General features: G+C 52.1%; 1 protein-coding gene across 2 annotated transcripts in view; it reads right to left on the bottom strand.

The window, feature by feature from the left end:
- Positions 1 to 16,565, bottom strand: part of LOC116952693 (inter-alpha-trypsin inhibitor heavy chain H4-like) — a 34,004-nt gene that overhangs the window by 1,624 nt on the left and 15,815 nt on the right. Inside the window, exons 11-15 of one of the 2 annotated variants that reach the window (XM_032972279.2) lie at positions 15,520 to 15,732; positions 13,645 to 13,674; positions 11,834 to 11,884; positions 9,926 to 10,033; positions 90 to 437 (exon numbers count right to left, since the gene is read on the bottom strand). In XM_032972279.2, coding sequence (XP_032828170.1) covers positions 90 to 437; positions 9,926 to 10,033; positions 11,834 to 11,884; positions 13,645 to 13,674; positions 15,520 to 15,732 — 750 coding nt within the window. The remainder of the gene's footprint in view (positions 1 to 89; positions 438 to 9,925; positions 10,034 to 11,833; positions 11,885 to 13,644; positions 13,675 to 15,519; positions 15,733 to 16,565) is intronic. The other variant, XM_076074510.1, reaches the window with a different exon arrangement.

Below are 16,565 nucleotides of genomic sequence, written 5' to 3'. Positions count from 1 at the left end.
CTGGCATTCCCAACCGTCGCCGGGTCGATTCGACGCTCCGGCATGACAGTTGGGACAAATGGTGCAAGACTCCCGGTCCGCTCACTCACCCAGGAGCCCCTTGGTCGCTGGCGACAGCCCTCGCGGATTCAGAACGGACAGCGCCAGCTGATGTCGGCGCTTGGCGCCGTGGATCGACGCCACGATCTCCACGCCGCCGGCGACGCTCACGACCACCGCCTTGTCCCATTCCACACGCACAGTGACGTTGTCGATCTGGTAGTTGCTGTTCGTCTGCAGGGACACGCTCAAGTTGTGTGGCAGGTTGAGGTGCAGGTGGGTGGCGGTCACGTGGATCTTCAGGCTGCCCTGGTCGGTCGGGACCTGGATGTTGACCTCAGAATAGCCGTGCCAGCTGTTTCTGTGGTTGGTGCCCACCTTGGCGCTCACCAACACCCCTGCACCCGTTGCGCGGAATGTGCACAGCAGCGCGACGTTCAGCGGTGTGACAATATAATGTTCGGCAGCGTGACACTGGAACGTTCAGTGGTGTGACGGTGGAATGTTCAGTGGTGTGACGGTGGAATGTTCAGTGGTGTGACACTGGAACGTTCAACGGTGTGACACTGGAACGTTCAACGGCGTGACACTGAACGTTCTGTGGTGTGACACTGGAACGTTCTGTGGTGTGACGGTGGAATGTTAAGTGGTATGACACTGGTACGTTCAGCGGCATGATACTAGAACGTTCAGCGGTGTGACACTGGAACATTCAGTGGTATGACACTGGAACGTTCAGCGGTGTGACACTGGAACGTTCAGTGACAGTGGAACGTTCAGTGGAATGACACTGGAACGTTCAGAGGCGTGACACTGGAACGTTCAGCGGCATGACACTGGAACGTTCAGTGGCATTGACACTGGAACGTTCAGCGGCATGACACTGGAACGTTCAGTGGCATGACACTGGAGCGTTCAGTGGTGTGACACTGGAACGTTCAGCGGCATGACACTGGAACGTTCAGTGGCATTGACACTGGAACGTTCAGTGGCATTGACACTGGAGCGTTCAGCGGCATGACACTGGAATGTTCAGCGGCGTGACACTGGAACGTTCAGCAGCATGACACTGGAACGTTCAGCGGCGTGACGGTGGAACGTTCAGTGGCGTGACACTGGAACGTTCAGTGGTGTGACACTGGAACGTTCAGAGGCTTGACACTGGAACATTCAGCGGCATGACACTGGAACGTTCAGTGGCGTGACACTGGAACGTTCAGCGGCATGACACTGGAACGTTCAGCGGCGTGACGGTGGAACGTTCACTGGCGTGACACTGGAACGTTCAGCGGTGTAACACTGGAAAGTTCAGCGGCATGACACTGGAACGTTCAGCGGCATGACACTGGAACGTTCAGTGGTGTGACACTGGAACGTTCAGTGGTGTGACACTGGAACATTCAGAGGCGTGACACTGGAACGTTCAGCGGTGTAACACTGGAACGTTCAGAGGCGTGACACTGGAACGTTCAGCGGCATGACACTGGAACGTTCAGTGGCATTGACACTGGAACGTTCAGCGGCATGACACTGGAACGTTCAGCGGCATAACGGTGGAACGTTCAGAGGCGTGACACTGGAACGTTCAGAGGCGTGACACTGGAATGTTCAGAGGCGTGACACTGGAACGTTCAGTGGTGTGACACTGGAACGTTCTATGGCATTGACACTGGAACGTTCAGCGGCATGACACTGGAACGTTCAGTGGTGTGACACTGGAACGTTCAGCGGTGTAACACTGGAACGTTCAGAGGCGTGACACTGGAACGTTCAGCGGCATGACACTGGAACGTTCAGTGGCATTGACACTGGAACGTTCAGCGGCATGACACTGGAACGTTCAGTGGCATGACACTGGAACGTTCAGTGGTGTGACACTGGAACGTTCAGCGGCATGACACTGGAACGTTCAGTGGCATTGACACTGGAACGTTCAGTGGCATGACACTGGAGCGTTCAGCGGCATGACACTGGAATGTTCAGCGGCGTGACACTGGAACGTTCAGCAGCATGACACTGGAACGTTCAGCGGCGTGACGGTGGAACGTTCAGTGGCGTGACACTGGAACGTTCAGTGGTGTGACACTGGAATGTTCAGAGGCTTGACACTGGAACGTTCAGCGGCATGACACTGGAACGTTCAGTGGCGTGACACTGGAACGTTCAGCGGCATGACACTGGAACGTTCAGCGGCGTGACGGTGGAACGTTCACTGGTGTGACACTGGAACGTTCAGCGGCATGACACTGGAACGTTCAGTGGTGTGACACTGGAACGTTCAGAGGCGTGACACTGGAACGTTCAGCGGCATGACACTGGAACGTTCAGCGGCATGACACTGGAACGTTCAGTGGTGTGACACTGGAACGTTCAGTGGTGTGACACTGGAACATTCAGAGGCGTGACACTGGAACGTTCAGCGGTGTAACACTGGAACGTTCAGAGGCGTGACACTGGAACGTTCAGCGGCATGACACTGGAACGTTCAGTGGCATTGACACTGGAACGTTCAGTGGCATGACACTGGAGCGTTCAGCGGCATGACACTGGAATGTTCAGCGGCGTGACACTGGAACGTTCAGCAGCATGACCCTGGAACGTTCAGTGGAATGACACTGGAACGTTCAGTGGTGTGACACTGGAACGTTCAGCGGCATGACACTGGAACGTTCAGCGGCGTGACACTGGAACGTTCAGTGGCGTGACACTGGAACGTTCAGCGGCATGACACTGGAACGTTCAGTGGTGTGACACTGGAACGTTCAGAGGCGTGACACTGGAACGTTCAGCGGCATGACACTGGAACGTTCAGCGGCATGACACTGGAACGTTCAGTGGTGTGACACTGGAACGTTCAGAGGCGTGACACTGGAACGTTCAGCGGCATGACACTGGAACGTTCAGCGGCATGACACTGGAACGTTCAGTGGTGTGACACTGGAACGTTCAGTGGTGTGACACTGGAACATTCAGAGGCGTGACACTGGAACGTTCAGCGGCATGACACTGGAACGTTCAGTGGCATTGACACTGGAACGTTCAGTGGCATGACACTGGAGCGTTCAGCGGCATGACACTGGAATGTTCAGCGGCGTGACACTGGAACGTTCAGCAGCATGACACTGGAACGTTCAGTGGAATGACACTGGAACGTTCAGTGGTGTGACACTGGAACGTTCAGCGGCGTGACACTGGAACGTTCAGCGGCGTGACACTGGAACGTTCAGTGGCGTGACACTGGAACGTTCAGCGGCGTGACACTGGAACGTTCAGAGGCGTGACACTGGAACGTTCAGCGGCATGACACTGGAACGTTCAGCGGCATGACACTGGAACGTTCAGTGGTGTGACACTGGAACGTTCAGTGGTGTGACACTGGAACATTCAGAGGCGTGACACTGGAACGTTCAGCGGTGTAACACTGGAACGTTCAGAGGCGTGACACTGGAACGTTCAGCGGCATGACACTGGAACGTTCAGTGGCATTGACACTGGAACGTTCAGCGGCATGACACTGGAACGTTCAGCGGCATGACGGTGGAACGTTCAGAGGCGTGACACTGGAACGTTCAGAGGCGTGACACTGGAATGTTCAGAGGCGTGACACTGGAACGTTCTGTGGCATTGAAACTGGAACGTTCAGCGGCATGACACTGGAACGTTCAGTGGTGTGACACTGGAACGTTCAGCGGTGTAACACTGGAACGTTCAGAGGCGTGACACTGGAACGTTCAGCGGCATGACACTGGAACGTTCAGCGGCATGACACTGGAACGTTCAGTGGTGTGACACTGGAACGTTCAGAGGCGTGACACTGGAACGTTCAGCGGCATGACACTGGAACGTTCAGTGGCATTGACACTGGAATGTTCAGCGGCATGACACTGGAACGTTCAGCGGCATGACACTGGAACGTTCAGTGGTGTGACACTGGAACGTTCAGTGGTGTGACACTGGAACGTTCAGAGGCGTGACACTGGAACGTTCAGCGGCATGACACTGGAACGTTCAGCGGCATGACACTGGAACGTTCAGCGGCGTGACACTGGAACGTTCAGTGGCGTGACACTGGAACGTTCAGCGGCGTGACACTGGAACGTTCAGTGACAGTGGAACGTTCAGTGGCATGACACTGGAACGTTCAGCGGCATGACACTGGAACGTTCAGTGGTGTGACACTGGAACGTTCAGAGGCGTGACACTGGAACGTTCAGCGGCATGACACTGGAACGTTCAGTGGCATTGACACTGGAATGTTCAGCGGCATGACACTGGAACGTTCAGCGGCATGACACTGGAACGTTCAGTGGTGTGACACTGGAACGTTCAGTGGTGTGACACTGGAACGTTCAGAGGCGTGACACTGGAACGTTCAGCGGCATGACACTGGAACATTCAGCGGCATGACACTGGAACGTTCAGTGGTGTGACACTGGAACGTTCAGCGGCGTGACACTGGAACATTCAGCGGCGTGCCGCTGGAACGTTCAGTGGCGTGACACTGGAACGTTCAGTGACAGTGGAACGTTCAGTGGCGTGACACTGGAACGTTCAGCGGCATGACACTGGAACGTTCAGCGGCGTGACGGTGGAACGTTCAGTGCCGTGACACTGGAACGTTCAGTGGTGTGACACTAGAACGTTCAGTGACAGTGGAACATTTGTCTTCTATGCTCTTCCTGAAGTCTGGAAGAGACTTACTTTCGTTGCCTCTGCTTCCAATGGAGCAATCAATGCAAAATAATTCAAGAAACAAGTCAATTGAGTGAGCATATTTCAACACATCAATGAGTCAATCAATCAAACATTTACCTAACCATTCAATTAACCGATTAACGAGGCAATCAAAATAACAGTAGACCAAATGAATAAAACCGTTCACAACATTCAATTTTGATTTATAGCTTTCGTGACTGCAGGGATTCAAATTCTTGGTTCGTTCGGTAAAGTCACGTAGAAGGGAAACAAAATAATAAAAATATAAAACAATAAAATTCTCACGACGTTTCGACTGTAACACAAGCAATCATCATCAGGTGTGAATACCTTCACGACATTATTCGACCTGGCGAAGAGAGACCTCCAAGACAATTCCTTGGGGGCTGTAAAAGGGTCACCGAGCCGACTGAATCACCGTGGTGGCGAGGCTGGGCTCACCCCCAGATTACCCACTGACTCAAGCAAACCGACCATGGCCCCGAAGTCGACTTGATCGGTGGGCCCGGGAATCGGCACCGCGGACAACACGCGGACTGGAGGCCTATGTTGACGTCCTCCCCCACCCCCCTCCCTCGTAACGCGGTGATAATGCACGCAGCGTGCTTCAAAACAATGTTTTGACAGTTCTGAGAATTTGCAACAAAATTCCACGAGAAATGTGTCGCCTCCGGACTCTGGAGACCACCTGGAGAGAAGATTCCAGGCCACGCGTTGACAACGATGGCGAACAAATGGAGAGACTCTTTGACTTTTTGAAGCTATTGACATTACAGTTGTTATCACGTTACAGTGTATTATTATTATTCGCTCTTTCCCCATTAAAAACGATCGTCATCTCCCCCTCCCCCCCCCCCCAATTTATTTTCTCCCGTGCTATCGGTGTAACATCACAAGACGAAGAATCCCTTTCTGAATTCCTGTAAAAAATATCCAACCCCTCCCCCCGCCCCCACTACGTTGCGAATGGCACAAGGGAAAGCGGATATCGCAGAAGTATTTCTGAAATCTCTTATTTTGGTAAGTCATGCACACCCTGGTCCACGCATTGTGGAAGAGTGCTCCCTCGCTCGGACCGCTTGCCGCTCAATCCGATGCGGTGAATCCTCCGCGCTGAAATTTGGCCCAAGTGAAATGCAGAACCGAGTCCGGATGCGATAGGGCTGCCCTTTTGTTGTTTGGGTACAATCGTCGCGCTTGAGAGCAAGGGTTTAATCGATCCGAACCGGGCGTCTCGGCTGCGCCAGCTCAGAGCCCTGACCTCCGAAGCCTCAAAGGACGCCGCCTCAAATGAAATTCGAGAAAACACATTTGATTACTGCGCTCACGGGGGCCCCTATTCAATCGCCGCCGAAAACCGGCGGCGATTGTTTAACAAAGCCTGACTCCTCCGATGGTGAGCCGCAAGGTCAAAGCCATTGCAGCGTTTCCTTTGCTTGAACACGTGCCCCTGGTTTCACGTAATAATCTGGGAGGCCGGGTCAACGGACCTAAAGCATATTGTATTTTTAATGCGGACCAAAGGACAGTGGCCTAGCTATCGTGTGGTGCGGCCGGCACTGTGGCTGGAGGGCCAGAGGTGCCCAGGTACGGCGGGGGGGAATTGGAGAGGGAGCGGCCCACTTCCTTCCTTGCACAGGGCCCACGCCAATCGTGCTCCACCATTTGGACTCATGGTACCCTTCCAGGCTAAGTCTGCCTTCGGGTTCACTGTTCATTCTAGAGGCTCGTAAAGCTCACAATAAGGCTTGGCCCTAGGGCTCCACTTAGTGGTGTAGTTGGAGAGTATGCAGGCGGTGCAACTGCACCCCCCCCCCCCCCCGATGCGCAGGCGCCGGGAGGGGAGCGTGGTAGGAAACTGGCGAACCCGGAGGGAACCCACGCGGAACAGAGGGAGATAAAATGCAAAGTCCACCCAGGAAGGTGACCCAGGTCAAAGAATCGAACTCAGGGCCTTGGTGTTGTGAGGCACGAGTGTTGTTCTGCCTCACGGCAGGTGTGGGGGTGTGTGTACACAGGAATTTCCTGTTTGGAGGTTGAGTTTGGTCACGTGACCAGTAAGTTCCGATTTAGGATTCTCTCAGCCACGCGGCGGCGTGTCAGCCATTACACAGAGTACAAAATGGTGGCACAAATAGCGTCCCAGTGAAGGCGGGTGCATCTGTTCATTGTGGGACTTTAAGAAGCATTGTCTGTAAGTTCGTTTATGTTCTTATAATGCTGGGAATGCTATTATAATGTTAGAATGGCCGTTATAATGATGTAAATGCCTTTATAATGCTGTTTAATTGTTATGATAAATATGAGGCCTAGTTAACAACGAAGCCTGCCACGTGCCTTATTGTGAATATTACTTGTAATTTAATAAGTCGAGTCAGACTTGTACCCATGTAACCTCATTGTGATCTTGAGAGCAAGGATGACGAAATATCTCATCCACAGTTCAGTGTTATGTGTGGTGCTGTACATTTCGGCTGCAGTATGGTGATTACATGATGTGCCCTTACTTAACACAGTAGCTTACTCTCTTGTATAGCTGTTCAGTACTAATGTGGGTGCCTGGTCCATCCAGGGTCTATTGTTGAGTTTCATGTTATCTAAGACAATGTTATGATGCTGTAGTGTTCATTCATTGTATTGATATTTCCAAGTATTAACAGATGCTGTATTTGTGCTGTGTTTTTTCCATCAGTTTTACCTCGTTCAATTCATCAAATACGTTTGGAGTCGCATGTTCACCCTGGCTCTGAAGGTTTATTGAATGCGAGGTTAACTACTCGGATAGTGGTGCAACGCAGCGCACAGCGAGGCCGAGATAAGTGTGTCAACCTGATGAAAGCCATTGATTGATGGTTTGGTGGTAATGATAAAGATGTTGATGTCGATGACATTTAGATAATGATGGCTCTAGGTAGCGATGATTGCTGGATGTATTTACGATCCACCATTGGGATGACAGATACCAGTCGTTAAATATAATAGGATAATGATAGAGTTTAATTGATTACAATAATTCTGATGATTGTTTGAGGATGACTGAAGAATGATGTTGTTGACACATTAATGATTGCGTGCATTTCATTCGGTCATTTCTCGGGAAGTAAAAGGCAACGGGGGAGGGCGCGCGGCACAGGTTTGCCACCGGCTATCGTTGGTATGGCGGCGATCGTGTCGCTACAGTTCTCTGCGGTGAGCAACGACCTCTTTAAAAACAGCGGCGCTGGCGCGACGCCCCCCCCCCCCCCCCAAAGAAAACAAACGCCGAGCCGCTCGCGGGAAACGGGACACCCAGCACCCGGCGACTCGCAGACCGTCTCGGAAACGGGAAATGGTGAAGGGTGGGTGTTTATACGTGCGGAATGTCCGAAAATGACCCCATGCCAACGAGCAGCCTGGCGGCTATTTCGAAAATAAAAACCAAGGTCTCCCGATTGACCGAAAGAGGCCTCCGCAGGGATTGGTCGGGAAGTAGGCTTTGAAGAGGTTGGAGGGAAAGGGGTTGGTGGGAAGAGAGGAGATCCGTTTTTGAAAGGAGGACAGGGATTGGCTAAGGGGAAAAACAGGGGCAAGGAATGTTCGAGAGAGGCTCGAGGAGCGTGGACGTTCGAGAGGAGACGGAAGTCCAAGCCACAAGAACAAGCCCGGGCCGAGACAGCGCTGTGTCCGAAATAGAGGCAACGTAAATAATTACACGTGCCGGCGTCACTTCACACGCAACAGGAGACCAGCGCACCACGCGTGCGCGATGGGGCAACGCTCTATCCCGCCGCCTGACTTCCGTGGACGTTAAAAGAGGGACAAGGAATGTTTTCCCCCCCGTGTCCACACTGAGCTTTCCACTTCTAGCCCCGCCCACTTCCCCACCCCCCCAGCCTCACGTCCTCTTCCCCTTGCGCTCACGCGGCCCTCCCCATACTCCCCCCCTCTCTCTCTCCCCCCTTGCTCCTCCCCCCTTTCTCACCTATATAACCTCTTGCCACGGCAGCTCTCCCGCCTACATCAGCATTTTCCTGCTGTGGTTGTCCCACCTGATGACGGACGCTTGTGTTGCGATCGAGACGTCGCGATTTGTTTTATTTTATTTCTACCTACGTGACTTTACCGAAAGAACCAAAGAGTATTCAAAGCTTTCCCCTGCCCTCGTCCCAATCGGGCAGCCCGTTCCAAACGTGACCCCGCTAATCACCCAACTGTGCAGCGCGTGTGTACGTACGTTGGACTTCTTCGGACTTCTTCGCCGGCGTACGTAGCCGGCCGTGCTAACAATGTGTACGCGCGTGTTCAAGGTGATTTGTTTTGCTTTTTCCTGCGCTTTGGTCTACTGTTCCGTTTGTTGTTTTGTAACTGTTGCCGTAACGTTCTTAGCCCGTCTGTGAGAAAACAAGCTTCATAGCTCCTCGGATTCCTCCTGCCGTATAAACGTTGTGATTGCGAGTCGAGGGGCCGTGTGTGCGACACACGGCTCGTGGTGGGAGCTCTGCACCGTAAGGTTGACCAGCGCCAATACCAACCTATGGCAATGATGTTTGTTGCTGTGTTCACGGTGATTTGTTTTGCTTTTTTCCTGCGCTTTGGTCTACTGTTCCGTTTGTTGTTTTGTAACTGTTGCCGTAACGTTCTTACCCCGTCTGTGAGAAAACAAGCTTCATAGCTCCTCGGATTCCTCCTGCCGTATAAACGTTGTGATTGCGAGTCGAGGGGCCGTGTGTGCGACACACGGCTCGTGGTGGGAGCTCTGCACCGTAAGGTTGACCAGCGCCAATACCAACCTATGGCAATGATGTTTGTTGCTGTGTTCCGATTCGTTCTCGCTGTGGTTTTCACACCCGATGATGATGATGATTTGCTTGTGTTGCAATCGAAACGTCGTAAAGAATTTTATTGTTTTATTTTTATTATTTTATTATTTCCCCTTCTACGTGGTGACTTTACCGAATAGAACCAAGAATGTGAATCCCTGCAGTCACGAAAGCTTTAAATCGAAATTTAACACACACACACTTGTTCAAACATCGACAACATATTAAACCAAATTGACGGTACGTTAAATAAGCGTATTCAATGTGTCGTCGATTTTTCAGCAGATGTTAAAATAAAAATCAAGTGTAGCAATACATATCGTTGCCGTACCAACTGTTGTTAGTATTCATCTTATTCATGACCGTGTCACCTGACTGGGGATCCTCCAAGAGCACGATCGTCTTTCTGTCCGAGCCGTGCGATGAGAAGCAGAGCGTGATGTTTTTGCTCGGAAGGTGGAGAACCGTGGGAGGACGTTCTGCGTGGCACGGGGAGAGGGCGGGGGGGCGGCAGGGTTAAGGCAACGAGGGGGACGCATGGCCGTGCCACGAACACACAGTGACTCCTACTGGGCATGGCTTGGCCTAGTTTTTGGCTCGCGTATGTGGTGGGACCCGTTTTTTGCCAGCATCAAGGCGATACCAATGAAGAGGACAAAGGCTTTTAGCCTTTCTGGAAATAAATACGGGCGCTGGGATGTTGGAAGTGCAATGCAGACATCGACAACGCATGTGGTTTATTTTTGCATGCTGTTTAACGCAAGTACGTGTGGGCTTTTTGTTGTTTGCAAACTTGATGCCTTTGTAAGAGGAGTCTTATTTTTTTGCGTTTGGACACTTGGACAGCTCTATTTATTGCCCAAAAGGGTTAAAGCCATTCCTCTCTTCTTTTTTTTACCCCCATCATCATAGTTTACGCTTCATAGCGAGGTTTCTGAAATGTCATTTTTTGCCAAGACAGCCCGCGTAGCGGTTTTTTATTCTCCCGGTTACGCTTGGCTGCGAGCGTCCCCCGATGTTTCGCACCACACCAAAGGCGTCCGGCCAGCGAGGAGGTGGAGGGGTGGGTAAGAGGGGACCCCCCCTCCCACCCACCCACCATAGCGAAGGCGTGATCAAGCAATTGCAGGGCTGAGCCTCTAGTTTATCTACCGCAGCATCGCTAGGCCGTGGAAAGCCGGAGTTACCTATTTTTATTCAACTTTTCAATTTTACCAACGTAAGGCCCCCCCCACTGAGCTGCGTGGCTCTTTTTCAGAAGCGACCTCGCCACAAATGATCGCTCAACGAAATGGCTTATCATCATCACGTGGGAATTTTTAGCAGCCAAATAGGGGGCCGTCCATAAATGACGTCACGCACCTGGGGGGGTGGGGGGGGGGTCAGACATTTGTGACGATGTGTGACGAGGAAGGGTGATTTGAGAAATGTGACGTCACATCAACATGCGCAACCTTTAATAAATATATAATTGTTTTAACAACGCTAATTGTTATAACACTCCTACAACATCAGTGCAGCGCCACATTAAATACGCACTGCAATGACAATAGTTTAACGCGATTTGAAGCACGTTTTATTTTCAAAATGGAAATATGTTTTTGGGGGGGGAGGGGCAGAGCGTTGTGACGTCATATTTGAGGGGGGGGGGGGTCTGACTTTATGTGACGCCGTGTGACGAGGGAGGGGGGGTCAGAAATCGTCCAAAATTGTGTGACGTCATTTATGGACGGCCCCATACTCTAAACGCGTGATGATGTTGATTTTAAATGTGGAGGGAAAAACCGGAGGACCCGGAGAAAAATCCACGCGACCACGGGGAGAGAGACACAACAAACTCCCAAATATACAGCAGACGTCAGGGTTGGAATCAAACCCACGACCTCCTGTGCACCAGGCGAAGTAGTTAACATCTCCTAGCCACCTTGATGATGATGACAGACAGTCAGGGTCGGGATCGAACCCACGACCTCCTGTGCACCAGGCGAGGTAGTTAACATCTAGCCACCTTGATGATGACAGACAGTCAGGGTCGGGATCGAACCCACGACCTCCTGTGCACCAGGCGAGGTAGTTAACATCTCCTAGCCACTTTGATGATGATGACAGACAGTCAGGGTCGGGATCGAACCCACGACCTCCTGTGCACCAGGCGAGGTAGTTAACATCTCCTAGCCACCTTGATGATGATGACAGACAGTCAGGGTCGGGATCGAACCCACGACCTCCTGTGCACCTGGCGAGGTAGTTAACATCTCCTAGACACCGCGGCGCCCTACCTGGTTTGATGAGGCCTCTGTGAAAGCTGTCGAAGCTGGGAACCATGGTGGCTGTACACACACAAAGACAAAGATCCCCCGTACAGCCTTGACCGACTTTTGGGACAAGTGCTGTGAGTGAGCACCTGTTAGGGTGGTTATTTCATCAACACTGAAAAGAAACAAGAACATTTAAGTCAGATATCTACCGCTGAGTACACTGCCACAGGTTCGTCCACAAGTCAAGATGCACAGCGTGTTTTTTATTTAGCTAAACGGTTGCATTAAAACATAATAATTGCTTAGTCTTTAAGTTATTTTAGTCTGAACATTTGTTAAAATTTACCAAATAACCACGTGTGGTTTGTTGAAACAGTGTGTGGTGAGTGTAGTGTGAGTGGTGAGTGTAGTGTGAGTGGTGAGTGTAGTGTGAGTGGTGAGTGTAGTGTGAGTGGTGAGTGTAGTGTGAGTGGTGAGTGTAGTGTGAGTGGTGAGTGTGAGTGGTGAGTGTAGTGTGTGTGGTGAGTGTAGTGTGTGTGGTGAGTGTAGTGTGAGTGGTGAGTGTAGTGTGAGTGGTGAGTGTAGTGTGAGTGGTGAGTGTGAGTGGTGAGTGTAGTGTGTGTGGTGAGTGTAGTGTGTGTGGTGAGTGTAGTGTGAGTGGTGAGTGTAGTGTGAGTGTGAGTGGTGAGTGTAGTGTGAGTGGTCAGTGTAGTGTGAGTGGTGAGTGTGAGTGGTGAGTGTAGTGTGAGTGTAGTGTGAGTGGTGAGTGTAGTGTGAGTGTAGTGTGAGTGGTGAGTGTAGTGTGAGTGGTGAGTGGTCAGTGTAGTTTGAGTGGTGAATGTAGTGTGAGTGTAGTGTGAGTGGTGAGTGTGAGTGGTGAGTGTAGTGTGAGTGGTGAGTGTAGTGTGAGTGGTCAGTGTAGTGTGAGTGGTGAGTGTAGTGTGAGTAGTGAGTGTAGTGTGAGTGGTGAGTGTAGTGTGAGTGGTGAGTGTAGTGTGAGTGGTGAGTGCAGTGTGAGTGTAGTGTGAGTGGTGAGTGTAGTGTAGTGTGAGTGGTGAGTGTAGTGTGAGTGTAGTGAGTGGTGAGTGTAGTGTGAGTGTAGTGTGAGTGGTGAGTGTAGTGTGAGTGGTGAGTGTAGTGTGAGTGGTGAGTGTAGTGTGAGTGGTGAGTGGTCAGTGTAGTGTGAGTGGTGAGTGCAGTGTGAGTGTGGTGTGAGTGGTGAGTGTAGTGTGAGTGGTGAGTGTAGTGTGAGTGGTGAGTGTAGTGTGAGTGGTGAGTGTGAGTGGTGAGTGTAGTGTGAGTGGTGAGTGTAGTGTGAGTGTAGTGTGAGTGGTGAGTGTAGTGTGAGTGGTGAGTGTGAGTGGTGAGTGGGGATTGTGAGTGGTGAGTGTAGTGTGAGTGGTGAGTGTGAGTGGTGAGTGTAGTGTGAGTGGTGATTGTGAGTGGTGAGTGTAGTGTGAGTGGTGAGTGTAGTGTGAGTGGTGAGTGTAGTGTGTGTAGTGTGAGTGGTGAGTGTAGTGTGAGTGGTAAGTGTAGTGTGTGTAGTGTGAGTGGTGAGTGTAGTGTGAGTGGTGAGTGTAGTGTGAGTGGTAAGTGTAGTGTGTGTAGTGTGAGTGGTGAGTGTAGTGTGAGTGGTAAGTGTAGTGTGTGTAGTGTGAGTGGTGAGTGTAGTGTGAGTGTAGTGTGAGTGGTGAGTGTAGTGTGAGTGGTGATTGTGAGTGGTGAGTGTAGTGTGAGTGGTGAGTGTAGTGTGAGTGGTGAGTGTGTGTGGTGAGTGTAGTGTGAGTGGTGATTGTGAGTGGTGAGTGTAGTGTGAGTGGTGTTGTCATCACCTTGCATCTCGTGCACGTCATCAAACGTGTCTGCAAGTAACAGAAACACAACAGGTTGTGAGCCTCCCCAATCCTCAATCATTCCCCCCCCCCGACCCCCCATTTTGAGTCGACGATGGCCCAGTACGAGCCAGCCAGTGAGTATTATTACTTGTTTATTTACACAGAGAAGCCTCATTGAGCTTCAACGATTATTTTCAAGAGGGTCCTGCCACGCTTTCACCATGGAGTCATTTGCAGGTAATCTGTGCAGCGACGGGAAGCTGTGGCCAAAATCAGTGACATTGGTTGGGGGTGGTGTTGTTATTCTTTAGTTATGAGAGGAAATCGTAGAAAGGTGAGGAAACTCGTGCAGACCAGGGAGAGAACGTACAGACTCCACTCTCTAGATCAGAGGGAGAACGTACAGACTCCACTCTCTAGATCAGGGGGAGGACGTACAGACTCCACTCTCACTCTAGATCAGGGGGAGAACGTACAGACTCCACTCTCTAGATCAGAGGGAGAACGTACAGACTCCACTCTCTCTCTAGATCAGGGGGAGAACGTACAGACTCCACTCTGTCTCTCTCTAGATCAGGGGGTGAATGGGTCGAGGTGTGTGGGTGAATAAGTCGTGGTGTGTGGGTGAGTGTGTCGGGGTGTGTGGGTGAGTGTGTCAGGGTGTGTGGGTGAATGTGTCGGGGTGTGTGGGTGAGTGAGTCAGGGTGTGTGGGTGAGTGGGTCGGGGTGTGTGGGTGAGTGTGTCGGGGTGTGTGGGTGAGTGGGTCAGGGTGTGTGGGTGAGTGTGTCGGGGTGTGTGGGTGAGTGGGTCAGGCTGTGTGGGTGAGTGTGTCGGGGTGTGTGGGTGAGTGGGTCAGGGTGTGTGGGTGAGTGGGTCGGGGTGTGTGGGTGAGTGTGTCGGGGTGTGTGGGTGAGTGTGTCAGGGTGTGTGGGTGAGTGGGTCAGGGTGTGTGGGTGAGTGTGTCGGGGTGTGTGGGTGAGTGGGTCAGGGTGTGTGGGTGAGTGGGTCGGGGTGTGTGGGTGAGTGTGTCGGGGTGTGTGGGTGAGTGGGTCAGGGTGTGTGGGTGAGTGGGTCGGGGTGTGTGGGTGAGTGTGTCGGGGTGTGTGGGTGAGTGTGTCAGGGTGTGTGGGTGAGTGTGTCAGTGTGTGTGGGTGAGTGGGTCAGGGTGTGTGGGTGAGTGGGTCGGGGTGTGTGGGTGAGTGTGTCGGGGTGTGTGGGTGAATGTGTCGGGGTGTGTGGGTGAGTGTGTCGGGGTGTGTGGGTGAATGTGTCGGGGTGTGTGGGTGTGTGGGTGAGTGTGTCGGGGTGTGTGGGTGAGTGTGTCGGGGTGTGTGGGTGAATGTGTCGGGGTGTGTGGGTGAATGAGTCGGGGTGTGTGGGTGAATGAGTCGGGGTGTGTGGGTGAGTGTGTCGGGGTGTGTGGGTGAGTGTGTCGGGGTGTGTGGGTGAGTGTGTCGGGGTGTGTGGGTGAATGTGTCGGGGTGTGTGGGTGAGTGTGTCGGGGTGTGTGGGTGAGTGTGTCGGGGTGTGTGGGTGTGTCGGGGTGTGTGGGTGAGTGTGTCGGGGTGTGTGGGTGAGTGTGTCGGGGTGTGTGGGTGAGTGTGTCAGGGTGTGTGGGTGAGTGTGTCGGGGTGTGTGGGTGAGTGACAGGGAAAGCGATGTTGTTGGATGCAGACAGGGTAGAGTTAGGGTTTGTGTGTACAACAAGTGTGTATGTGTACAGCAGGTGCCTGTGTGTGTACAGCCAGTGCGTGTGTGTGTAAGCCAGTGTGTGTGTGTAAACCAATGTATGTTTGTGTGTACAGCCAGCGTCTGTGCGTGTGTACAGCCAGTGTGTGTGTGTAGCGTCAGTTTCTGAGCGTGATCGTTACCATCGACCGTGTCGAAGGCTGGAAGTGGAGACAACATTGGATGAGAAGCAGCACTTCCAAGTAATGAAAAGCTTTGAGGACCAGGTAGGCCCCTCTGCCCGGAGCTGCCGTAGCCGCCCTTGTGCATCGTTGGTCGAAAATTCACTTGTGGCTGACTGCTGCCGATGTACCTGCTGCTAAGCCTGCCGACGTGTTGACTCGATCCTCCTCTAGCTGACGAAACCACACGGTGCATTGAAAGCCGGGAGGGGGGGGGGGGGGGAACACACACGGCAAATTGGGAGGGATGCTGAACCTGACACCGATCATCGCTCCCTTCTGCTCGATCCCCAGAGTTGTTGCGTTCTTGAGACCCGAGATGACATCCAGAGGAACCGCTATTACAGCACCGTCATCATCATCACCACCACCAACACCGCCTCACCTCATCTCTTCTCTTCCCCTTTGGTCGTCAGTCTCTGGTTGCCACTCCTATGCCCGTCTCGGTAACTCTCCCTCCTCCAAGCCTACACACATGTGATGGTGGTGGTGATGATGAGACTGTAATAGCGGTGGTGTGATGTTAACTACCTCGCCTGGTATACAGGAGGTCGTGGGTTTGATCCCGACCCTGACGCCTGCTGTATGTTTACAGTGTGCGTGTCTCTCTCTCTCTAATCATCACCAGGGTGGCTAGGAGATGTTAACTACTTCGCCTGGTTTACAGGAGGTCGTGGGTTTCATCCCAACCCTGACGCCTGCTGCTGCTGTATATGTGGAGTTTGCGTGTCTCTCTCTCTCCCCGTGGTAGCATGGATTTTATCTTCAGGCCCTCCGGTTTTTTTCGCTCCACGTTTAACAACGTGCATCAACGTTATTTAGATTATTTTGCCGCTATATATTTCCAGGTGAAAAGCCACTTTGCTGAGCTATCATATGTGGCCAGGTCGCGTCTGAAAAATAAATTAAGACCTCAGTGGGCTTTTCCTGGTAGGGTGGGATGGTTTCGTGTTATATTTGTCTATGTTTGTGTGGTCCTCTATATGTGAAGGTGTTATCAGCCGATT

Source organism: Petromyzon marinus, chromosome 48, assembly GCF_048934315.1.
Source record: "Petromyzon marinus isolate PM22_M1 ecotype Great Lakes invasive population chromosome 48, UKy_Petmar_22M1.pri1.0, whole genome shotgun sequence".
NCBI classification, from domain to species: domain Eukaryota; kingdom Metazoa; phylum Chordata; class Hyperoartia; order Petromyzontiformes; family Petromyzontidae; genus Petromyzon; species Petromyzon marinus.
The sequence above is the reverse complement of the archived record's forward strand: the minus strand, read 5'-3'. Positions and strand labels throughout refer to the sequence as shown.